This window comes from Otolemur garnettii, unplaced genomic scaffold (assembly GCF_000181295.1).
Source record: "Otolemur garnettii isolate 467f Iridium unplaced genomic scaffold, OtoGar3 scaffold00126, whole genome shotgun sequence".
Taxonomy (NCBI): Eukaryota; Metazoa; Chordata; class Mammalia; order Primates; family Galagidae; genus Otolemur; species Otolemur garnettii.
In genome coordinates, this window is record NW_003852521.1 from 5,461,985 (window position 1) to 5,488,755 (window position 26,771).

General features: G+C 41.9%; 1 protein-coding gene across 1 annotated transcript in view; it reads right to left on the reverse strand.

Moving 5' to 3' along the window:
• Positions 1-26,771, reverse strand: part of PLEKHG1 (pleckstrin homology and RhoGEF domain containing G1) — a 216,056-nt gene that overhangs the window by 44,835 nt on the left and 144,450 nt on the right. Inside the window, exon 4 of the mRNA XM_023517967.1 lies at positions 16,533-16,633. Coding sequence (XP_023373735.1) covers positions 16,533-16,633 — 101 coding nt within the window. The remainder of the gene's footprint in view (positions 1-16,532; positions 16,634-26,771) is intronic.

Genomic DNA, 26,771 nt, shown 5'->3' on the forward strand with positions numbered 1-26,771 from the left:
AAAAAAAAAAAAAAAAGAAAGGAACTATTAGATTGTAGCTGTCTGGTAGAGGACATGTTATATAAAAGTTTAAATAGGTCTATGACATTCACAAGGAATCATGATTCATTGAGGCCCTATTAGCACTGTAGCCAAGGCTAAGATGAGGGACTTGCTCCTGGTGGAGCAGGGATTTAAATACAGGCTGGACCTATGATTCTCCCAGAGACAAGCTTTGTCTAACAATTTTCTAGACGTTTGTTATCACCTGCACAAATGCTCATGTACGCTCATTCCTTCCTTAAATGGCCACCTAGGTACCAGACACAGTGCAAAGTATGAACAGCACTTCAGTTAGCAAAGGAAATACGGTCCCGGGTCTTACAAAGTCTCTGATCCATTGGAAGAGTCAGACGTTCAATAAAAAAATCACATTACCAAAGATAAAATTATAAGCAGAGATAGTGCTTTATAGGAAAAGATATGCCAGGGAAGAAAAGGCATTTCTTTGAATGTAAATCCAGGCAGGCCATGGTGGCTCATGCCTGTAATCCCGTGCTCTTTGGGCGGCTGACAGGGGAGGATTGCGTGAGGCCAGGAGTTTGAGACCAGCCTGAACAACAGAGTGAAACTTTGTGGACATCAAAATTAAATCAGCTGGGTGTGTGGCACATACCTGTTCTCCTAGCTACTCAGGAGGATGAGGTAGAAGGCTTACTTGAACCTAGGCACTGGAGGTTGCAATAAGGTATAGTGATGCCACTGCACTCTAGCTTGGGCAACAGAGTGAGACACCATCACACACACACACACACACACAAGCAAATGTAAATCTCTATATAATTTTTTTAATGGCAGTATCATTTTAAGTTGACAGCATATTTCATTGTATGAATGTACCCTAATTAACTAATCTCCCACTGTTGGATATAATTCTATAATTGGTGAGTCAGAGGACATTCTCAGTGTAAATATTAACATGTTTCCTAATTGTACTCCATGTAAGTTGTATTAATATATATTTTAACATGTTAAGTGTTTATTTTAATTAGCTCTATATTACATATCTAATAGAGTTAAATAGTCCTAAAAGAAACAGTTTTTTTACTGTTTCTCTTCATTTTTTGAGAGGGAATCTCACTCTGTCACCCTGGATAGAGTCTCATGGCATCCTCATAATTCACAGCAACCTCAGTTTCTTGGCCTTAAGTGATCCTCTTGCCTAAGCCTCCCAAGTACCTGGGACTACATGTGCCTGCCACAACATCCAACTAGCTTTTTTTTTTTTTTTAGTAGAGATGGGGCTCATATTCTTGCTCAGGGTGGACTTAAATTCCTGAATTCAAGCAATCTATCCACCTCATCCTCCCAAAGTGCTAGGATTACAGGTGTGAGCCACTGTTTCTCATTCTTGGCTGGCACTGCCTAGAGTATTTTTGACTTTCTAGCTATTTCTGCTATAAGCAGGCCCATTACTTCTAAGCATGCTGACAATATCTAGAACTGAAAACTAATGAAAACGCATTATTTACTTGTTAATTTCTTTAAGCTTCCCTTCCTGCCATCCTCTCAAATAGTTTTATTATGCAACTTGATTAGATTAAACATCAGAACTTACATCTTTAAAACTACGCAAACTACATATTATTCCTACTTAAGCTTTGGAGTATAGCATGATTTCATTTCCTCTCCTGTAGAACTGTTTTCCTGGAGTTAACATTTTGTTTTTGCTTTGTTTTCAAAGCATACACCACTAATATATTCTCAAACTGCGTGCCAGAAGTACAGATCTCGTCAGGGTTTAAACACCAGATAATCTATTGGCTGCACGTGTCTCTTGGTGACCTCTGTCCTCTGTGCCAATCTGCATGAGCTGCTCTCCAGGCTTGCCGGGTTCTCTCTTCGATGTCTTTCTGACGATGGTCTTCGCTGGTCTCCGCTGGTCTCCGCTGGTCTCCTGTGCTTCATCAATACCATTTCTGGGGTGGTCCCTCTTTTGGGAGACTGTAGCATCCACTAGCAGCTTTCTGAGTAACAGGAGGCAACTTTTCTGAGGCACTTCCTGTTTCAAAATACTCTCCCTTTGCACCTGACTGATAATGTCAGTGGCTACAGAATTCTTGGTTAGAAGTCATTGTCTCTGAGTATTCCGTGCCTTATAAATTCCAATGCTGCTTATTGAGGGTCCAATATCATTCTAATCCCTGGACCAGATTCCATATGACTTTGAGCTGTTAGAGTTTTCTCTTAAAAGAGTTCTGAAATTTTGTGATTGTAGGCTTTGGGGTGGGTCTTTTTCGTGTACTAAGTCAGCCTGAAAACTTGGGAAATCATCTTCAGCAGTTTTCCAAGTGTGGTCCAATCACCTCCAGGGTTCCTGAGACCCCTTCAAGAGGTCCATAAGGTCACCATATGCTAAGAATACTGAAACATTATTGGATTTTTTTTTTTAACTTTCAGTTTCATGAGTACAGTGAACTTCTCCAGAGGCTACATGATGTGTGATAACAACAGACGGAAAGTAAGAGCAGATATGAGAATTCAGTTGTCTCCTAGCAAGTCGGACAGTAAAGAGATCTATAAAAAGGTACAACAATTTCAAGACAAAGAAATTTAATGACAAAGTGGGGTATTTTTCTAAAAATATGTAGGTTTATTGTTTTGAAACTATATTTACTTAGAAGCATTTCGAATGTCAACACAGCAGCCACAACTTTTTATTTTTGCAATTACAGAGTGGTATTCATTTACTAGAACAATCATTTCTTATAAGTTACATCAGAGACAACTGAAGATAATGAAAACCCTACCATCCCCACATATAACTAATCTGTGCTGTGTACCAATAAGAACCTGCTTTAAACTTCCATGCCAATCACAACCCCACACTGTAGGAGGCAAGGTTAGTTCCTACTGATTACTACCACCAGAACCGGCGGGATCTCACCTAAGGTGCACAATGTGAGTGCATTCAGCACACCCACTGGGTGAAGGGCTCAACTACAATTTGAACTCTACCTTATAAGTGAAAACAATGTAACCTAAACATTTGTACTTTCATATTAATTTGAAATTTAAAGAAATTACCACCAGGGCAGGGCTATCTAAAGACACTATCAGGAGTGTGTTAACTGTACAAAATAAGATGCTACAGTTTAAAAACATATCTAACTCCAGCCTTACGTTGTAATTTTTTTTCTTTAAAAGTGAGTTGTATAAGCAGCGCCTGTGGCTCAAAGGAATAGGGCGCTGGCCCCATATGCTGGAGGTGGTGGGTTCAAACCCAGTCCAGGCCAAAAACTGCAAAAAAAAAAAAAAAAGAAAGAAAGAAAAAGAAAAAAAAAACAAAGTGAGTTGTTGTATATAGGAGGGGTTAAAAGTTTTATAGACAAAAAAACAAAAAATTCCAAAACAACAACAAAACTATTGCAGTAGAAGAAACTTAATTATCATGATCTTTGTCTCCATTCATTATCTCCCCTTCTTCCTTCTTTTTCCAGCCTTGACCACTCCCTTTATGGCTGCCTCAGCTCTCCTTTAGCTCTGTATGCAGTGATATCCTTTTTATATTTTTTGGTCAGCTTTGCCACCTTCTTAGGCTGCTTGTCACCTGCAGCAGTGTCACTCCACACCTTTTCCAGTATCTCCGCGTCACCACCCATGGATGGGCTGGGAGGTTCCCCTTTGATTTGGGGGGTGATACTCAGAATAGAACAAGAAAAAGGCTGAAGGAGGCCTCTTGGGTGCATTGGGGTCCTTGAACTTTCTTGTTTCCCCTTTAGGAGGGATATAGGTTTTCATTTCTTTTTTCTGACAGGCCTTGTCCGCTTTTGCCATGTCTTAAAATTTTCCTTTCTCTTTTAGCCGATCCGGTCTTCCACCTCTCTGAGTACTTCTTAGAAAATTCTAAGACGTTGACGGAAGCCTCTGGGTGCTGCTTCTTGTGCTCCCCCAGACAGGTTCTCATGCGATGACATTTTGCCTCTCACTTTCTGAGGATCTCCTCCCCCCGTGTTTATTCTTCAGTGAGGCAGAGTCACCCAGTGCGTCCGGCTCTCACTCACTCTGGTGCCGTAACCTCTGGAGCTCAATGTACCGCTATGGCTGCCTACTTTTATTAGTAAATGAATAGACATTTTAACAGGTTTTCAGTTTACTTCTAACATAGTAAACAAGACATAATAAAGCACAAACAGAAAAGCTTTTCGGTCCTTAGTAACTCTCAAGCATGTAAGAGATCTGGGGACCAAACCCTGAAGAATCTCAGTCCCTGAGTTCTGCCTCCCTGCCGGCCCCGTGTAAAGCTGCTGTGCTGTTATTCACATTTTGGATCTTCTCTTCGGATACTCTAATTTTCTTTATGCTTCCTCTTCTATCTTCCTGTTGATTGCCCTGTTTTATGGGAGACTTCAAACTTTATTCCTATTCCTTTTATTACATTTCTTCATTTCTACCACCATATTTTTATTTCAAAGTTTTAGAAAAACATGCTTTTTGGATGTTTCTTGCTTATGTTTTTATTCTCATTTCATGACTGTAAAATATTCTCTTCAATAATATGATGATGATTTTGTATTTTTCTTTCCTGTTCTTTGTTTTCTGCTGAGCTCCTGTTCCCATTTGGTCATTTTAGCTTCTGTCATTCATGTTGGAGGCTCACTTCAAAATCTGGGGATCTTTGTTTGCTCTTTCATATTTGAATTGAGACACCACAATGCTGACCATAAACCCTGGGCAGGGATGGGGCTTATCACGCCGCACTCTTCACTCCAAGGCAGCAGTTCTTAAACTTTTTGGTGTCAGGACTGGTTTATACTCTTAAAAATTCTTGATGTGGATTACATCTATCTAGATTTACTATATTAGAAATTAAAACTAAATTTAAAAATTATCAATCCACTTAATAAGAAATCTAATACATCTTAACATAACTTTGTGAAAAATACAGTAGAACCTTTGTAAGTTGACCACCCAAAGGACTGTAACAAACTGGTCAATTCACAGAGGTGGTCAACAGGAGGAACCAGGCCTGCTGTACTGATCTGTACAGGTGGTGCATGTCCAGTCTATGAAAATTAAGTCAACTTAAGGACTTGATCAAGGTAGGGCAGTTGACAACTACCATGGTTAGATTTTATGAAACAAAAAATGGAGTAGGACTGTTTTACAGTTTGCAACTCTCTAACCTATAACTTAATAGAACAAACGGGTTCCCTTATCCTGCTGCTGCATCTAATCTGTTACAATCTGTTGCTTTGGCTGAAGTATACAGGAGATGGAATAGTCTTAAGATACAATGGATATCCTTCTTTGATAATACACTGAAACTCAGCAAGTGGTACTATGTTAAAGATTTGCTGGTGTCTGAATTTATATCAGGGTACTACCCTGTTAGTTTAAAACCCATTGGTCTATCTTGTACATTGAAAGGATCTTTTAAAACAGTTCCAGTTTCAAACATCCTTCTCAATATTCTTATAAAAACATCCCCTTTGTAAGGTTATTTTTAGTTTGGAAAACATAGTTCTGATATTTGTATCGTCTTTTATAGAAAAGCAGGTGTGGTTCAACTGAGACCTGAATACTGAATAAGGTAACAGAGAAAGTCTAAGAAAAATAGCCAAAACACACCTCTACACCTAAAAACAAAAAGCCAACCAGCCACATTTTGGGGCCAGTGCTTTTTTTTTTTTTTTTTTCCAGTTTTGGCGGGGGCTGGGTTTGAACCCACCACCCCTGGTATACGGGGCCAGTGCCCTACTCCTTGAGCCACAGGTGCCACCTAGGGCCAGTGCATTCTGTTACTGGAGGATGGAGTGCTATGGATGTAGGTTGTCACGTTTGGGTCTTTCAGTATAAATCCTCTTTTTTAGCAGAAAATAATTTACTTCTCATAGCTTAATAGAAATACTTCTGGACAATATTTAACTCCTTATGTTCTAAATTTATGCTCTTTTCTAAGCTTCAATTTCATCTCCAGAGTAGATCTGCCAGTAGGGTAAGCACCTTTAGGGACCCACCCAGGCTCCAGGTACACCTCACCTGGACATGAACAACTGGCATTCACTGCTTGAGAACAACCGAGCTCAGAGGGAACTCAGACACCTTCCATTCCAACCCCTCATTAGTTTTAAGGTAAGGAATCTATGGCTTATAAAACAGAGGTGACTCCAATTAGGTCACTTGGCTAATTAATGGCCACAGACGTGGTTAGAAGCGGGGCTTTCCAATCTGGGGCCTTTGCTCTTTTAGAAACATATCTATGGTGAGATTTGTTTCCTGACTGGTTCAAGAAAGCTAAGGGCCAGACTCTGCATCATGGCATCTTCAACATGGTACTACCCAGATGGGAGGCCTGGTTTGACTTCCCTGCTCAGCTTTCCTTGACAACCCCTTTCTAAAATGGAATAAACACAACATAAATGAGAGCAGTGAAGATTGGGCATTGGGATTTCTCTCGTGCTCTTGCCGTCAGGGCTATGAACCCAGTGAAGCTGACCTACCCACCTTGTCCTCTTGTCATTCAATAAGCAATTCCTGAGAGCCTCCCACATCAGGCATGGTTGGAGGCAGTGAGGTTAAAGGGGAAAGAAGGACAAAGGCCCTGTCCCGTGCATTTTTGTTCTGACCACAGGTGATAAATGTTAATAAGTGAGTGAACAGACGACATAATATTAGAGTGTACTATATGATCTGAAGGAAATCAAGAGGGGAGGGGGATGGCACACCTGAGAAGGGGTGGGGGTGGGGAGAGGTAGGACACTCAGGGAAGGTTCTCTGAGGGGTGATATTTGAGTGCATGACTTAGAAGAGAACATCCTTGGAGTAATGGGGCTGCAAGTCCAGGACAGAATGAGCTTGATGCGTTCTTGTGTGAAGCACACAAAGGAAGAAGCCATTGTGGGTGGAGGTCAGTGAGCAGCTGAATGTGGGGGGTGTAGGAAAACAACCCGCTACAGGAATAGGGAAGTACCACGGGGGCACAGTAGAGGGCCTGAACACGGTGCATCAGCCGCTGAGAGCACTCATAAATACCAGAAATGGGACTATCCTCGAGTGCTGGCCTGACAGGGTAGCAACTGCAGGTTTCTCCCTGTGCCAGTGTCCCCACTGTGCACCTGCACGCACAGCAGAGGAAGGACAGTTCAGGATATGCTTTGTACTCAAAGCTAAAAATAGAATAGCTGCTGGGTGCAGTGGCTCACACCTGTAATCCTAGCACTTTGGGAGGCTGAGGTAGGTGAATCACTTGAACTCAGGAGTTCAAGACCAGCTTAAGCAAGAGCAACACCCTGTCTCCACTAAAAATGGAAAAGCTAGCCAGCCTTGTGGTAGGTGCCCCTAGTCCCAGCTACTTGGAGGCTGAGGCAAGAGGATCAGCTTGAGCCCAAGAGTTTGAGGTCGCTGAAGCTGTGACGTCATGGCACTCAACTCAGGGGACAGAGTAAGACTTTGTCTCAAAAAAAAAAAAAAAAAGACTACAACCATCTTGCTTTTAGAATTTAGATTTTTTTTTCTCTTTTCCTTGAGTAATTATTTTAAATGTTTCCCCCTTTTGGGTAGGGCCATGAAAAAAATTATGAAATTGAGCTCAGCTCACCTTATGCGAGTGGGTGATTAGAAGAGACACTTCTCTCTTTTACAGAACATAGTCCATGTGAAAAATTCCTGACCATTGATGTGAACGTGATGGCAGGAATTGTATTAGGACCTTGACTATTCTATTGCTTTCCACTGTGAGAGATTCGGGGATGGGGCCTTTCCTCTTCTGGGCTGCAGCAGACTCTAAACAGCTTCCCTTTCCTGCTGCCTAACTAGGCCAGCTGGCATTTAAACTTGTTGCATCCGCAGAGATACATGTGTATGTGGGGACAGAAAATGTTCCATTAATTTCACTAATGCATTAGCTCTGGCCTGGAAAAGTCCCCTTGAAAAAAAATCTGCAGGTCCAAACATTTGTCCTTGTGCAGAAGTTAGACATTGTGGTGGTATGAAAATGCACTAAAAAGGAAAACCGTTCCACCTCCCTTTGCCTCGTTGCTGTAGGTATCTGATGATTCACTCTCTAAATCATATTTCAAGGGGAAAAGAAAGCATGGTCCAATAATGTTTTGTTTTCAGACGTAAGTTATTTGCTCTGAAAAGCTTTCACTAGCCCTTCAGACAACATTAATTACACATTCCTCAGAATTCTCGAAGCGTTCTGCTCCTTCCTTGATTATGTGACTTCCTCCTTCTGTTGTACAATGATGTCATTCATCTTTCTGCTGTTAGACCTAAGTTCAGTGCTTCACACATAGCAATGACTTAACGTAGGTATGATGAATAAAGAATTGAAGGAAAAAGGACATTTTTACTCTGATCTTTTGGGAAAGAGAAAGAGCTTGTAGGATTTTAATCTGTTTAAAAAAACAGTTTTAAAAACAGACATTCGGCTCGGCGCCTGTGGCTCAAGCAGCTAAGGCGCCAGCCACATACACCTAAGGTGGCGGGTTCGAATCCCCAGCCTGGGCCCGCCAAACAACAATGACGGCTGCAACCAAAAAATAGCCAGGCGTTGTGGTGGGCGCCTGTGGTCCCAGCTACTTGGGAGGCTGAGGCAGGAGACTCGCTTGAGCCCAGGAGTTGGAGGTTGCTGTGAGCGTGATGCCATGGCACTCTACCCAGAGGGATAGATTGAGGCTCCGTCTCAAAAAAAAAAAAAAAAAAAAACAGACATTCGATATGGACGAACGGTCTTCATTTACTCACTTCACATTCTTAAGATCCAAATTATAGTTAAGGTAGCTTTTCTCTATTCCAAAAGGGGGATACTTAATTTTTTTTTAAAGTTGGTATTTCTTCTTTGGTTGGCAGTAAAAAAATTATTTGGGATTTATAGGGGCTGGTTCAAATTGACTAACTCAGTTTTTCTTGATCATTTGGCAACTTACTCCAGACACCAAATCAGAGACTTAAACATCTAGGCTATCATAGTGGTGAAAAGAGAGAGAGATTTGGTTATCAAAAAGAATAGAATTTAATACTCAGTGTTCACAATAGAATTTTACCAAAGTAGGAAAAAGAGAAAAGTATTTAACTAAATTCCCAGCAAATATCATCCTTAATGGTAAAACATTTCTGCTAATGTCAACCAGATAAGGATGACAACATCAAAAACAACATGGTACAGGAAGACTTACCCAAAGCAATAAGACAAGAAAAAGACACAAAGGGTAGAAAAACTGTAAAAGAAGATAAATTCTGCACATGTTTTGACAATATCATTGCCTACGTAGAAATCCAAGAGCGTTCATACACTACTATATTAGAACTCGTGGGAAAGTTTAGAAAGTTAGTTAGAGACAGTATCAACATATTTAAAAAAAAGTATTCCTAGGTGAAAATAGCTAATTAAAAAAATAGAAAAAGAAGTTCTAGTCAAAGTAACACCAAAGGGCATCTAGGAATAAAGTTTTCAAGTTTATCTGTATGCAAATAATGGAAAAATTATAAAATATTATTAAAGGGCATTTAAAGGTTTTTTTTTGAAGAGCTATTTATCCATAAGATGACAATATTGCAAATGTATTGATTCTGATAAAAATCTATAAATTTATTGGGATTGCAATAAAAATCTCAACAGAGTGCTTTAAGGAACTTAACCAATTAACAAAATCCTGAAAATCAGTAAGAAAAAAGCAAACCACCCCATTAAAATCTGATTTTTTTTCCTTTTTTAAAAATTAAATCATAGTTGTGTACATTAATACAATCATGGGGTACGGGGTGCTATTTCCATACACAATTTGAAATCACGCCTATGGTTCATCCTATAAGGGTACATGTGAATCTCTCTAAATGTAGAATATAAATGTCTTAATACAATAACTAAGAAAATGACATGAAGGCTATGTTAACAAGTTGGAGGAAGGTATTTCCCACTAAAATCTGGGCAAGAGACATGAACAGAAAATTTTCCCATGTGGACAAATGGCTAATAAACACATGAAAAAATACAAATCAAAACCACTCTGAGATATCACCTAACCCCTAATGGTCCATATCACAAGATCCCAAAGCAACAGATGTTGGTGAGTGTGGAGAAAATAAAACACTCATGCACTTTAGGTAGAAATGCAAACTAGTACAGCCACGATGGAAAGATGTACAGAGATTCCTTTAAGAACTAATAGTAGACCCACCATTTGATCCTGCAATCTTACTACATATCTACCCAAAACAAAAAAAGACATTTTACCATAAAGACATTTGCACTTGAATGTTTATAGCAGCTCAATTCACAATCAAAGATGTGGAAAGTGCCCACCAAGTGCCCATCAAGACATAAATGGAAAAATATACTGTGGTATATGCATATCATGGAATACTATTCGGCCATAAAAGGTGGAGATTTTGTATCTTTGAACAACCTTGATGGATCTGGAAAAGAGTCTCCTAAGCTAAATATCACAGGAATGGGAAAACAAGCGTCACATATACTCAGTACTAAATTGAGACTAGTAGATTAACAACTGTAGGCTCCCATGAGAATAGCCTCAAATTCAAGTTGGTAGAAGAAGGGGTTTGGTAAGTTTCCACCCAAAGGGTACAATGCATGGGGTATGAGGCACACTGAGTGAAGGCCACAACTACAACTTGGACATTAACCTTACAAATGCAAACTGTGGGTGGGCACAGTGGCTTACACCTGTAATCTTAGCACTCTGGGAGGCCAAGGTGGGTGGATAGCTTGAGCTCACACATTCGAGACCAGCCTGAGCAAAAAGCAAGACCCCATCTCTACTAAAAATAGAAAAACTGAGGCAAGAGGATCGCTTGACCCTAAGAGTTGGAGGTTGCTGTGAGCTATGATGCCATGGCACTCTACCTAGGGTGACGGCTTGAGACTCTGTCTCAAAAAAAAAAAAAAAATACAAACTGTGTAACTTAGTCACATCTATCTTAATCTGAAATTTTAAAAATCATATATAGTCCTCACTAAAAAAAAAAATCATTTGATAATGTAGAGTTGAGAAAAGCTAAGTCAGTGTTGAGAGAGAACAATGTGGTTTGAAAAAACCGAGAAAGTGTCGCAGAGGGGAAGGATGGAACAATAGCCAATGAACAAGAACAAAGAGCCCAGAAACAGACCCACACATCCATGTGTATGGGACATGCAAGGCAGGCAGAACTATGAATCAGAATGGAGAGGATGTACTTTACAATCAGCAGTGGTGTAACTCCTAGGTAGTCATATGAAAATAAGAATTTGGATCTCCTATTGTATACAATACTTTCAATATTAGGCAGATAAAGGACAAAATGTGAAAGGTGAAATTTTAAGACTTTTTGGAAAAAAAAAAGTATATTTATGACCTGAAATTAGAACTTTTTTTTTTTTGAGACAGAGTCTCACTATGGCACCCTCTGTAGAGTGCTGTAGTGTCACAGCTCACAGCAACCTCCAACTCTTGGGCTTAAATGATTCTCTTGCCTCAGCCTCCCAAGTAGCTGGGACTATAGGCACCCACCACAACACTCAGCTATTTTTTGGTTGTAGCTGTCATTGTTGTTTGGCAGGCCTAGCCTGGGCTTGAACCTGCCACCTTTGGTGTATATGGCTGGTGCCCTAGCTGCTTGAGCTACAGGCGCTAAGCCTAAACATTTTTAAAATGCACATTCTATATACTATAAAAAGTTTATCAAACTTCTTGAAAAAATTGTAATTAAAGCTAAAAGATACATCTCATACCAGGAGATATGTGCAACTCACATAGTGCACAAAGATCACCAGCCAAAATTCAGGAGTGCCTATATGACAATAAGAAAAAACATCCTAACAGAAAAACAGGCAATGGATATGTGCCAGAAAAATCACAGCAGAAATCAAAGTGGTGAAGAAGACGCTCCCCAGTGGGTATTACATAGCAGTTCCATGAACTAGAGGCATAAACCTCAGAAACAATGCTGAGTAAAAACAATCTGATGTCATTTACACCACGTTTGAAATAAGTGAAAGAACGTTACACATTTTAAATAAATACTCACACAGTCAAGGCAACAGAACCAAGCTTGGGAATGAAACACCAACCCTTGGATAGCAGTTACAGTACGGTGTTGTGCCAAGCCAGATTATACTGGTTTGCCTGAGCAAATTCTGCACATCTCTTATTAATTCCATGTTCAGTTGTGTTAGAACCTTGAAATCTGCTGTGATGGGGATATTTACACCACAGAAATTGGCAGCCACTATCAAGTCCAGATTCTTCTTTCCCTTCCCTGTCCCCAAGGGACAGGATATCATTCTCAACAGAGCAGAATGTATTTGGGAAAGAGTTTATAAGTGGCTTCAATGTTATAGCTTCAATATTCTTAAGTTTCAAAAAAATTCTAAAGCAAATATAGCAGAAAGAAAGGCTCTGACGGGGCTGGAGGTGGTTCATGGGTTTTTAACATTACTTTATGGCTTTTTGCATTTTACAATCTTGTAAAAAAAAAAAAGAAGAAAATAGTCAGCATAAAACCATTTCTTTTTGCCCCCTTTAATTTTAGCGATTTAAGTCTTGCCTAGTTGGCCACGATATTATTATGTGGAAAAACCTGGTCCTTCACTAATCATAGAAACTTTAAGAATTATTTTAAGCCCCAACCATAGGCAGGCCAGATAGCTGTATCTTTGAAATCAATTGATGTAAGGTATATCATAAGGATTCATAAGCAGCATTAACATAAAAAGTCACATAAATACTCCTACTCAACCAAATATAATAGTAACAAATACATATGGGCTCCAAATTTAGATTCTAGGTTTAAGAGAAGGAAATAAAAATGAAAGACAAAACACTATAGACAATTCAACTGTAAAAGTAAAACAAGAAAATAGTTTTCAAAAGTGAATGGTATTAGAGATTTAATAAAACTGAGTGTTCAAAATGGACTAGATTGGATTTCTAGATCTATGTCCTTGCACAAAGGACTTTCTATACTGTAAGACTGATTTCTCATCTAGAAAATGTAGTTTCTGTGCAATTTTAAATTGTATATAAAATTGCACACCAACTTTATGGTCACCTTGTGTGTGTATATAGTATACACACAAGGTTGGACAATTAAGTTAGTGAATTCATCCTAGAAAAAGTGCTACGTATCTTCTTGCTGAATATCACTACCATCGCCTTTGAAGTATTCTCCTTGGGAAGCCCCAACACCAGTGCCAGTCCATATTTTCTAGGATGAGTTTGTGAACTTCCTTGTCAGACCTCGTATGATACTCTGATGGCCATTCCAGAGAAAGAGTTCCAAAATTGCTCCCCCCTTTTTTGAAACAGAGTCTTATTCAGTTGCTCTGGGGTTGAGTGCTATGGAGTCATAGCTCATGGCAACCTCAAACTCCTGGGCTCAAGTGATCCTTCTGCCTCAGCCTCCCAAGTAGCTGGGACTATAGGTGCCCACCACAACACCTGACTAGTATTTCTACTTTTAGTAGAGACGGGGTCTTGCTCTTGCTCAAAGTGGTGTCAAACTCCTAAGCTTAGGAGATCTACCACCTGCCTCGACCTCCCAGAGTATCAGGATTACAGGCACGAGCCACTGTGTCCGGCCTCCAAAACTGCTTTGATAGGTGGACTAGGTGCTGGGGCTGGTGCATAGCTTCCCAGGGGGAGTACTTTGAAGGTGACCATAGTGATATTCAGCTCTGAGATATGTAGCACTTTTTCTAATGAGTTTTCAAACTTATTGTCCTACCTCATATATGTGTGTATATATATGCATCCTATCTACCTCCCAGAGCTGTTAAGAAGATTAAATGAGATGATGCCTTCATAGGGAATATACCATTGTCATCAATGGAAGGGACAGGCATGAACACAATCACTTGTAATTCTGCCATTATCCTGATGCCTCACATATCATCAGGGTTCTCATTCCCTCAATTCAGGTTATTTTAGACAAGACTTTCAGGTTCAATGAACATCAAGTAGAAAAGAACAGAGAATCGATTCAGAAACAGAAAGGTCTTTTCAGTCATCTATCTTCTGCAGATGGGACAGACTGCAAAGGTCTCTTACTAACTCCTTCTACTCTATCTTTAAATTAGGGGACACATGAAGATTTACAGACCAGGCAGCATAAAACCCTTCTGGGATAAGCTTCACGAACCATGGCCTGAAAAGCTGGGCTCCGCTCCCGCAGGAGGGCACAGGGCTAACGGCCTGAGGTTTGGCATCAGAGAGGCCCAGATGATTCATATAAAGTGATAGCGCATCTAAAGCTCTATGGTCTCTGGTGCGGAGTGAGCGCTCTATAAATACACAGCACCATCAGCTTCCAGCCAGACCACAAAAGCCCTCTGCCTCTTTCTGGGTTATAGGGCCATTAGTGGGCTCTAGGAGGAGAGGCCAGGCAGGGGCTTGCAGGATTTTATCAGCATCTGCTAAACGGGGGCTGCTTTTCCACACACACATTACTAAGGAACGTACAAATCTGGATTCTTCAGTCTCTTTGCCTTTTCTCTATTTTCTTATTAGACAGTGTTTCTCAGCCATGGTTGCATATTACAAATACCTGAGGGTCAGAATACCTGGAGGTAGGATCTAGCCATCGCTTTTTTTTTTTTTTTTTGAGACAGAGCCTCAAGCTGTCGCCCTGGGTAGAGTGCCATGGCATGAGAGCTCACAGCAACCCCCAACTCCTGGGCTCAGGCAATTCTTTTGCCTCTGCCTCCCAAGTAGCTGGGACTACAGGCGCCCACCACAATGCCTGGCTATTTTTGGTTGCAGTCGTCACTGTTGTTTGGTGGGCTGGGCTGGATTCGAACCTACCAGCTCAGGTGTATGTGGCTGGTGCCTTAGCCACTTGAGCCACAGGTGCTGAGCCAAGCCATCGTATTTTTTAAAAAAGCTTCCCAGGTGATCTCAGGTTGAGAAACCCTGATTCAGAATATATGAACTGTCTTCCAAAGTCTACTGGATCAAAGGAGACAAAAATCCTGTCTTAACCCTGGCATTTCCTACATCCTGGGCTTTGAGAATGAAAGGATAAATTCATTCAAGTTAATGTGTCTCCCAGAGATCAGGTCATGCTGGGGCTTAGGGATTCAAGTGGAGCAAAGGATCCTTCTCTCAAGGAGCTCACATTCGCCAATTTTATAAAGCCAAGATGGGTAGGATTTGTCTTGCATTACAGTTAAGTCACAAACTAACAGGGCAGTATAGAATTTTATTGATAACAAAGTCAAGATCACTGCTGGTTAGTATTTTGGTGCTTACCCTGAGCTGGCACTTTGGGTGTATCAGCTCACTGAAGCTTCACAGTAACCACATGAGGGGGATTCTCCTATCCTTTCCATTCTTTCATTCAACACAAGTTTGAGTATCTCCTATGGGCCAGACACTGAGCAGTAACACAACAGTTCCCGTTCACGTATAGCGTTCCAAGTTGGGGGGGGGGTTGGGGGAGAAACACTAGACACGACCGAAAAGTCAAGCACAGAGCATGTTAGAAATTGACAAATGGCACAAGGCAAAGAAGAAATAGAGGAAGAAAAGGGGTATGTGTGTACGCCTCAGGGAAAAAGCAGGATTGAGCAAAGATTTGACATGAGGGAGAGACTATTTCAATAGACACTCACCCAGGACACACACCTGGCTTAGCTGGGATGCAAACCCACATATCTGAGCAGTGGCATCTGCGCCCCTACCCTGCCTACTAACTTGTCTTCTGAGCAGCATCATTATAATAACTTATTTACTTGCTCCCATGCCTTTCAGTTCCTTATCGGTCACGATCACTATTAAATTTCCTAGTCTAGTACCTGTTGCCATGGGAAATACTTAATATATGAATTATTGTAAATCATTAATTAATTACATCTTACGTGTTATGACAAAGTATTTATTGTGTGTTACCACGTCTGGCCGCTTCCCAGGCAGAGGAAAACATAGGGAAAATCTGGTGTTAACTGGGGCTGCAGGAGACTAAGCAAGCTTGTACTTTCAGATGTCCTGTTCCTGTCCTGTTGTGCCCTGCTAGGCCGAATAGGTCTCTTCTGAGCCAGGAGGATGGAAAGGGAGAGAATATTGAACAAATGTGAGACTCATAAGATGACGAGGATGCTTCTAGGGAGAAAACTTCATGGCACCATAGCCCACAAAAATTTATGAAGCTGAATCAGGGATTACGGGTAACATTTTCTTAGGCCACATTCACTTAAGAAACAGTTCACCATGTTCTTTGTGAGAATAATAGTTTATTTATTTATTTTTTTTAAGAGATAGGGACATCCCCTGTTGTCCCAGCTGAGTGCAGTGGCATCATCATAGCTCATACAACCTCAAACTCCTGGGTTCAAGTGATCTTTCACCTCAGCCTCCCGAGTAGCTAGGACCATGGGTGTTCACCACCACACCCAGTTAATTTTTAAATTTTTTTTTTTTAAGAGATGGGGTTTTTCTATTTTGCCGAGGCTGGTCTCAGGCCATCCTCCCACTTTGACCTCCTAAAGCACTGGGATTTTACAGGCATGAGCCACCACCACCACACCCGGCCCAATCTTTTGAATATTTACTTACCTATTGAAGTGATAGATGTCCTGTATGTTTCCAAAGAGGGCTAATCTTTCTTCAGTCCCCAGGGGAAGTTTTGTTTGGTCCCTGATACAGTCAAGGTAATCCTGTAAAATCAACGAGAAGGATGCTTTAAAAACTTCTATTCTTTTACAAGTCATCTTTAATTATTCTACATGACTTCCATATCTGCTTCAAGTGATTATACTAATGTACTCATAACTCATTGATTTGCTTTCTTATTGATGAATATAATACTTACCTATTTGTAGAACATGGAGTTTTAATAAGGAGAAAGACTGTGGGATAAGGCTTCTACTCCCCAAGTGTATTAGACTTGCAAGGGTGTCCAACCTGAGGCCTCCAGGCCACACGCAGATTATTTGAGGCCTGTTTTGCTTATCCAGGGTGCCAGTGTCAGATATTGCAAATAGTATACATGGGGCCTTTCTTTTGCTCACAGCTTTCGTTACTGTTTGTGTATTTAATGTGTGGCCCAAGACAAGTCCTCTTCTTCCAATGGGTGGCAGAAAAGAAAAAAGGTTGGACACCCTGTTTAGAGCTTCCCTTGACGGCTGATGTGGAAGGACCCTCGCTCTGATACTGTCAGAGTTTTGGCCTGACAACATCATCTACTGTTTCCTTGAATTATTTATATGATAAAAAACTACTCTAAAATTCGTCTAAAGGAAAACCAGAAATAAAAATTCTGCAATGGGACAGAATTGTTTTCAACATAACCTTTAAGTCAGAAAAGTTGCTAAAGAATCAAATTGTTCATCAACTACTGATTTGGGGAACAAAAGTGTTTTTAAAAAATAAGCACCTAATTCACTTATGCTAACAGGCTATGTTAATGAGCCATGGAAAACTCTGCCGTGATTTGACAGGTGTTAACAGAGAACTGGCTCCCATAGGCATCTAATGTGGTTTGAGACCCACAGTGGGTTAAACCCACGTGGCTGGGAAGCTATTTGCACTGCTGAGAGGGGAGAGCGGCCTCCCCCCATCTGCTGAAGAGTTCATAACTGAGCGGGCCCCTTTCCCCCAGCAAGGCTTGAAAAAGGACTCTGTAGGAGGCAAGAAGACAATAAAGGAAAAAGTGAAAACAGCTGAAATAACGTAAAATAAAAAATAAACACAGTCCCCCGGCCCGGCTGCATGGCGCAGCATGGCTGCCTACCAAATGCAACCTGGCTGGCCAGCCAGGCTCCGGAGGAAGTGGCCCTGCGAGAAGTCAGCCAGGCCTGGAAACCCCAGCACCGCAGCTGCAGTCGGTGGCCAGCAGCAAACACCGTCACGTGTAGGTGCAGCCAGCGAAAGGAGCGGAAATTCTAGACCTTCAGATAATTGTTTCTTACACATTTTACTAATCCACCTTCTCTCTGGCTCGCTCTTCATGCTCCTCAGTGAACACAGGCGGGGTGGCGGCGTTTCCTTTCACAAGTAGCACACTTCACAGTTTGCAGCAAGTGCTCATTCAAGCCCTTTTATACTAAAATCATTGTCTTGCAGGAACCAATGTTCTTTTTTTTTTTGAGACAGAGTTTTTGCTGCCCTCGCTAGAGTACTGTGGCATCACAGCTCACAGCAACCTCCAACTCCTGGGCTTAGGTGATTCTCTTGCCTCAGCCTCCCGTGTAGCTGGGGCTACAGGCACCCACCACAACGCCCGGCCATTTTTTGTTGCAGTTTGGCTGAGGCCAGGGTTGAATCCACCACCCTCAGTATTATGAGGCCAGCATCCTACCCACTGAGCCACAGGCACCGCCCTGTTCATTTTTTTTTTTTTTTTAAACAAGCTTTGTGGTAACAGCTTTTCTTCTTAAGAAAGTGGTCATCTCAGTAAGAAACTAGATTTACAAGTTTTAAGGGTAGTTGGCACTAAAACCTCCCATATCTGGGCCTAATCTTACTATTGTAAATGGAATAATCCTAAGGACCTTAAGAACCTGCTAATGCTGAAATGTGAAAAGCTAAATGTGGCTACAACTGAATAATACACTCCCCGGGGGAAGGAAAGTATCCATTGGTGTTTCTGTTAAATTACACATGGTATAAAAGGATGGACTAATGGTCAACTTGCATTGAATGATTTTTTTTTTTTTTTGAGACAGAGTCTCACTCTGTCACTCTGGGTAGAGTGCTGTGGCATCATAGCTCACAGCAACTTCCTCAAATTCTTGGGTTCAAGCCGTCCTCCTGCCTCAGTCTCCTGAGTAGCTGGGACTACAGGTACTTGCCACAACACCCAGTTCTTTTTCTTTTTTAAAAAGTAGATAAGGGGGCTCGGTGCCTGTGGCTCAAGTGGCTAAGGCACCAGTCACATACACCTAAGGTGGTAGGTTCAAATCCAGCCCAGGCCTGCCAAACAACAATGATGGCTGCAACCAGAAAATAGCCAGGCATTGTGGCAGATGCCTGTAGTCCCAGCTACTTGGGAGGCGGAGGCAGGAAACTCGCTTGAGCCCAGGAGTTGGAGGTTGTTGTGAGCTGTGATGCCATGGCACTCTACCCAGGGCAACAGCTTAAGGCTCTGTCTCAAAAAAAAAAAAAAAAAAGGGAGATAAAGGATCTTGCTCTTGCTCAGGGTGGTCTTGAACTTCTGAGCACAAGCAATCCACCTGCCTTGGCCTTCCAGAGTGTTAGGATTACTGGCATGAGCCACTGTGCCCAGGCAGTGAATGCTTACATTTAACAGAAGACTTTGCCAGACACTTTAGAAGGATACACAATATACAAAAGTGAAACAGAAGGATCCTAATGGGCATGGTCCACAGCGACCTGGAAGACAGAGGTGGGGCAGGGGTGACTGCTGCACCCCATATCCACTTGGCTGGCCTCAGAGGCTTCTGCAGTGAGGCTTAAGAAAGAATGAACAATCCTTTTTCTCACTTCAAGTGCGAAGCCTGGTCACTTGCAGAAACCTGATACTAAATTCTTCATGTGAGAGAAAGATTTAGTTAAGGGGCTTAAAGAATTTCATCTGGGGTTAGAGACAAAGAACCATGGCCTGCTTCCAACAAATGATGGCCCATCTCCAACGGAAGGAGTTTCAAAACCCTCAAAGTCTATGGTAGAGAAACTAGATTTTACAAGCTGCTTATTTTCAGAAATTGTTGAGAAAATAGATCGTTAGGAGTCCAAATTTTTGTAGGCCGCTCTAGAAAACAGATCAAAGTCATCTGGCCATAACTTGCTCCCAACTGATCATAAATAAGTCTTTTAAATATGATACTTTAACCCTAACCAGTTAACTGAAAACTACTGTAACCTTCACTGTATTAGCAGCCGCAATCATCTGTAGCCAAAATGAGAGGTTTGGAGCCCAGTGATAATGACAGTTCATTCCAGGCTCAAAATGACAGAGTAAGAACACCAGTGAAATGTATTAGAGCCTGTCACACTGCTTGTTAATTTTATTGCCTTCATGTCAGCACCTATGGCTACCCTCCTCTTAACAATGAAGGATCAATTTAAAACTTTTGCAATGAAAATTGTTCCTCCAAGAAGATCAAAGGATTCACTCTACTTTGGGGAAGGAGGGAGGGGAGCAGAGAGACAGAACGAAAAAGATTTTCAGCATTCAGATGACTTTCTACTTTGCAATCTGAAATTTCCCCTGGGGTATTTATTGTCTACTCAGTTTATGTCCTGAAGGTTTCCACCATTATGAGATTTGCATGTAAGTTTCTTCCTCTCATTAACTTTTTCTTTCCTTATAATGTCCATTATTGACTATCTCCAAGTGGAGCCTAAGCTGGTACCATCCAAAGTGGGTTATATGGACAGGAGCCAGTCTGCAAACTGTTGGCTCAGTGGTGTCCACCTCCAGGTGAGCACAGATATGTGAAGTCAGCATGTAGGAGCTGTTACAGTAGAGCTTGACCAAGTTATTAAGCATAACTTAATATCTGCTCAAGCTCATAATACATTTTATTGCATTTTGCATATCTTATTCTTTTTTGTTTGGTTTTCCTAGTATTTTTTAAAATTCTTCATTGTATTTTATAAAAGAATCAGTGTGTGACAGACCTGAATAAAACACACACACACACACACACACACACACGTCCCTCACTACAGATAGCCTGAGAAACCCTGGTCTCGAGAACCACCCATCGGGGATCCTGCAGAAAGTACAGCACAGGAAGTTCTTTCTTTAACGAGAGCTGAGACAGAAGGCAAATCCAGCACCCTTGGCAGATTGCCTTATTTCTAGAAGATGCCCTGAAAGGACTCTCTCTTCTTCCTCTGATATCACATTTTAGATGTGGCCAGGCACAGTGGTTCATGCATATAATCCTAGCACTCTGGGAGGCCAAGGCTGTTGGATCACCTGAGCTCACAAGTTCTAGACCAGACTGAGTAGGAGTGAGACCCCCTCTCTACTAAAATAGAAAAATTAGCTGGGTGTTGTGGTGGGCACCTGTATTCCTAGCTACTTGGGAGGCATCAGCAAGAGGATTGCTCAAGCCCAAGCATTAGAGGTTACTATGAGCAATGATGCCATGTCATGCTACCCAGGGTGACAGAGTGAGACTCTGTCTCAAAAAATGAATGTTTTAAATTTATAACCTATTTAATAAGGAAGATGAGCCATAATGAAAAAGTTACTTTAATTATAACACATTTTATATCCTTTCTACCTTTTCACTTCTTGCCCATACCTACTGTAGAAACAAAACATACAAGGTCCTGCTCCTGTTTCTACATCCTCTTACTCATATTTCAAAATTCCAGCTAGTGGTTTTAGGGGTCACTGTTTTTAGTCTAGCTTCTGTTGTTACTGCTTCTAAATGCTAGGCCCTCTGATAAGACTCTTATGATTTCTTGTTTGTTTTTATTTGGAGGAAGTGCCTTTTTCTGTTTTTCCAACCCCCCTCCCTTTCCCAGAAAGTAGTCATCTGTTTATCCAAAAACTTGCCTTCTAAATTTCACATATGACATTGGGATGCCTCTGAAACTAGAATAACTTAGGTTCATATGTCAATTTACAGTTTAAAAGCACATTCGTTCATAGAAACTCTCCTTCCCTTCTTTTTGAGAACATAAGAACATGTGCTAGGATCTGTTTTACATGTTAGAAATGTTAAAAGTGAATAAAACACGATCCCTTCCCCCAGGAAGCTCCTGGCCTAGTGGGAGAGCCAAGTGTAAACAGATCAGTACTGCGTAGTGCTTTGGCCGTGGGACTAGACGTACTTGGTGGGTACCTAAGGCACAGCAGGCAAAGATGGAAGTGGTCGATTCCTAGGGAGAGGAGCAGACTCATAGCGGGGTGAGGGTGGGGCTGTCGCCAAGGATGACGAGTTTAGATAGAGAGAAAAGAGGATAGAGACAGTCAGCAAAGGAAGGAGCGGGGTGGGAAGTGGGTGCGATGCAGGAGCAGGAAGAAAAGATGAACTGACTCGTCCCTCTGTCCATGAACAGGTTACAGATTTCGGGAGGGAGAAGGTGGGAAGAGGAAGTCCAGAGTCATGAGAGGGGGGAAAACTGGCCCTGGTGAGCTCAGAGAGGACAGAGGTGAGCCCCTGCTCCCGGGAAGCCTGGCGGGGGCACTGCCAGTCTTGAGAGCCAGGGCAGACGCATCTACACATCCAGCGTCATTTGATGTAAAAACAACTACTCCCCAGTCACAGTACATAAGGTGAAAACATCCCCTCTCCCCAGCGGTCTCTCCTCCTTCTGCACTCCCCAGGGCTGACTCTGGTTAACAACGTGGTGCTTTCTTGTAATTGCCTATAATGGCTGCATTGAACTCATTTAATAGCTTTATAATAACATTTAATTAATACAGATTATGTTTGTGAGGGGCACATCTATGTGCCAGGAACTGTGTGAAGGGCAAGGGGCATTCAGAAATGACGAAGGGTCATCTCTGACCCTCTAGGTCAGTGGTTCTCAGCTCTTTAATACAGCTCCTGTGGGTCGCGACCTGTAGGTTGAGAACTGCTGCTCTAGGTGCTCACACGAGATCATGGGAAGAAGACTTGGAAAAGAAATGAGTCACATGACAACCATGTATTTAAATACCGTAAGAATAATTTACAAAGTACTGTAAGAGTATAGAAAGGTGGTTTGTTTTTTTTTTTAAAAACTTGAAAACATGTTACTTTTCCAAATAAGCCACTGCACAGGGTCTATAGCAAAATTCCCTGCTGTAGCCAGCAGATGAAGTATCAGAGGGTTAATCTTCAAGTTAATCTCTTTTGTCTTCTTTTTCTATGCACTTCCAGGGAGGTGCAGCCAAAGAAATGGGAGCTGGGGGGTCTCTGGCCACTGCGCCAGCCTGGGAACAAACGCTCTTATTGTGGGGGCCATGTTTTCTATGAGTCTACATAATGTAGACCCTGGCCACAGAGAACCAAGCTGAAAATCCACAACTTCTGCCAACATCCTTAGGGAGCAGGAGGGGGAATAAAATGAGGGGAAGACAAAGGGGGAAGGGGGAAGAGTGAGAGGGGAAAAGAAGGGGAAAGGAGAAGGGGGAAACGGTAAAAGAGAAAGAAGGGGAAAGGGAAGGGGGGGCTCTGGTACCCTAAATAAAAGTTAAAAGCAGTGGAACACATTCTTCTTAGTAAAGCATCACAAGAATAGAGAAGCAAGAATCCAAAGTACTCAACTCTAATATGAAGGCAGTTGATGAGCTAATACAAAGGATAGGATAGGGGAATGGAGGGGGAGAAAAAAAAGTTAAAAGCAGCTCCTGTAGCTGATAAGCTGCCAGTTTTCATTTCAGAGTTTTCTACTTTATGATACAGGTGATCTTACTGGCAACATGTGGAAGTCTGTTAATGGCTCTGAGATGTTTGACTGAAAGCATACAAAATTGGGAGGTTTCGGCCTCATTTACCTTCTGCAATACTTGCAATACATGAACCATCAGTAAAGAATGTCAGGCATGGCCTTCTGGTTAAGCTGTGACAGATGATACATGTGCCGGCTGGGCCCCTCTATTGTTTTCCTCCCGGCAGAGGGGGAGCTGCCCCTGGGTGGGAAGGCCAGGTCTAGAAAGGCGGGAGTCGGCTGCTCTCCCCAGAAGAATTGTGGAGAGAGGATGGGGAACAGGACTTCTGTTAAAAACAGAAACGTTGACTCGAAAGAGAAGTACATCCTCCCTTGAAGACAACTGGAATCTTTATTTCGTTCTCCCCCAAAGGTTTAAGCAAAAAACACTTCTGAGCTGAGAGTCAGAATCTGATAGAAACAAGGTACTAAGAAACAGGATTGGTACTAACATTGTAAAGTTCTTAAAGCAACCGGATGCCTTTCTACGCTTCTGACAAGCATTAGGGAAACCAACTGTCCTTGCTCACTTTGTACTGATTTTTTTGTTACTGACTCCCTGTGGATGTGTATACATGTAATAAAACCCAAGATCTGTTATAGCCATTGAAAAGACATTTAGCATAAATACATGTATAACACCCAAATTAGTTTCTTACATTATCTTTAGGTAGATAACAACTAGAAAAGTTTCTCACTGTAATAACACAGTGGAAAAACAATTTTCTGTTGCTCTGTTAAATATTTTTAAAACCATGCTTGGAATTTTCAAATCACATTGACAACATTTTCTGATGCAAAAGCTCTTCAGAGAGGTCGCCACACGGCGATGAAGGAGTCCTGTTGCATCCTGAAATATCTTTCTATTTCTTTTTTCTATGTTCTTAAATCCTATCATATCTAGCCACCAATTAATAACTAACTAAATAAAAGCCTTTTGAGGATAATCTATGTGCTTTTGAAGAAGCACAAGTGTAAAATGTTTAAAAGTCTTCACAATGGACAAGCAACATATTGACCAGAATCTGCTGGGGCAGAAGCTCCGGCCCAGCCTCCCAGTGGGTTCTGAGTAGGCAGGGACATCAGGCATGTTATTAACCACTGTTTTAAGAACAGCCGCCCTCTCTCCCTTCAGCTCCCTTTATGCTCCCCTCATCAGCGTAACTTTACATGGCATATTTTGTTTCTACTGCCTTTTTACCCTCCAGGCCCCAAGCCAGGTAAGAATGCAGACAGATACAAGCCGACAGGGCTATAATCCCTCAAGTGGAAATGGGAACACCCGATGGGGTGGGGGAGGCAGGGATGTCTTGACACCACTTTACCTGAAAACAAGAAACTGACTCATCTCAATTATGGTCTCAGCACTCCTGGTATAATTTGAAACAGGGTAATTCAGGAAATTTAATTAAAGCCCAAAAGTTTTTCATGGTGGGGGGGAAGGATCAATAAACGTACATTATTAGATAATCTGGATTTTAACTTCGCACTGCTGTTTATCCTTGTTGTTTTAAAGTTGATTGCTAGGTGCTCAGCTGTCTGCTGTATCTGAATTATCTCATTTCCTCCTCCCTGCGACCTTAGGAAGTGGGCCTTCTCATGGATCCCCCTTTACAGGAAGCTTAGAAAGGTCCTGTAACTCCTCCAGGGTGGCAGAGTAAATGATTCCAGTCACGTTCAAACCAGAATGCACAGACCATACCCTGGGCACTGTAGTATCAAAGGTTGTATCCTGACACAGTGTCTTTAAGCACTAGGAGAGGTTTGCTGATTTATTCTGGAGGATTAAATGTAGTTTTTAGCAGGTATCGGATAGGAGCCTACTTATTTATTCCCATGTCTGGCACTGTCACATGCTGTATCTGGATTCATATTAGTCCTGCTCACACACTGCCCATCATATGTTCATCAACACACATCCCAGGACAAGTTTTTCTATCAACCAAGCACATTAGATTCCAACCACCTGCCATTTTACTTCCAAAGCTGGCTCACAGTCCTGTCCTCACTAACACACTTCTCTCCACTCCTTCAATACAGCCCCCTTTCCTCTCCGGCCACCCCACAGGGGGTCACCTGGTCCCTCTTTACAGACATGATGCTATAGCTCTCCCCATGGAACATGCTCCCTCCCCAAACTGATCAGTGGACTTGCAGATGGATTCATCAGCTCTCTCCGCACCAGGCCATCTTAAGTCCATACAATCATCACCTGATGGGGCTTCTAGAAAGCAGAATGTTATAAGGCTAGAGAATCACTTGGAAATGAGGATCAGTCAAGATTTAGACAGCAGCCCCAGCTCTGAGGGCACAGCTCTCAGAGGGAAATGCTGATGTAGGGAGTGGCACCGCAGGTAGAGGCTCAGGACCCACCTAGGAAAGTACCCTGTGGCTGGGCTGTTCTAACACTCTGCATGGTGGCACGTAGGAGGAGGAAGCTTCTTAGAGTAACTTGGAGGCTTGTGTGCACACAGGTCTGGGCTCTTATCAGGGGCTCTCCTACCTCCTTCCCCGAGCTCTGCACATCACTTCAGTACAGCAGTGGCTCAAAAAGCCTGACTAATCAAAATGGTGACTGACTTCTGCCGCAGACACATCTCCGGTTCACAAATCAAATCACAACCCACACTTCACCCCAGGACTCTGAATTCTAGAGAATGAGAAATTTTATAATAAGAACACCAAGTTGTGACCCATTCAACCAGGCCCAGCTTTTCCACATACACATTACCACATACTGCCCGCTTAATCTAAACATGTGTTGGGCAGTAAGAAACTATAGGACTTATTCAATGAATTGAAACCTTTCTATTTCACTGAGACAGAGACAGTAATACAGGTAATTTCTCATAACAGTAGGTCTGTATACAGCAGGTGCCCCAATACTGTTCACTTAATAGATTAAAAAACAAGAGATTAGAGACAAAAAGCCTTGCGTTATTTGTGCTAAATTACTTGGAACTCTAACCCTGAATAAAATAAAGTTTCTACCTGCACAATATTGACAAGGAAGAAGAAAAAACTGGGGGAGACATTAGCTTGACTTCTCATCTACTGAGTTACACAAGTTGATAATGACCCTCAAGGTCAAGCTATTCTTCTTGAAAATCCCAATGCAACGAGGCTGTTTATATTAAATAAAGAATCTGCACAAGGACCCACTCTTTATGGGCAGCTTTTCAGCACAATGAGTGTGATTACCCGCTGGGGGAATTAGGTAATCCACTGCTAGGTAATCCTTTGTGTTCACCCTGCCCAAAACAGTGAGGAGCCTTAGGCTGTATCTCACGCCTCACTGTCAATACCAATGTTGATCACAGTACAGTGTTATTCCTTTCCTATTTACTGATAAATGGTCATGGGCTTGAAGGTCTGCAGGGGACCAGGCATCTGTCCCCAGTAGTGCAGATGGACAAAATGATGGGTTATTCCCCCAGAAACTTTCTCAAAGAATGC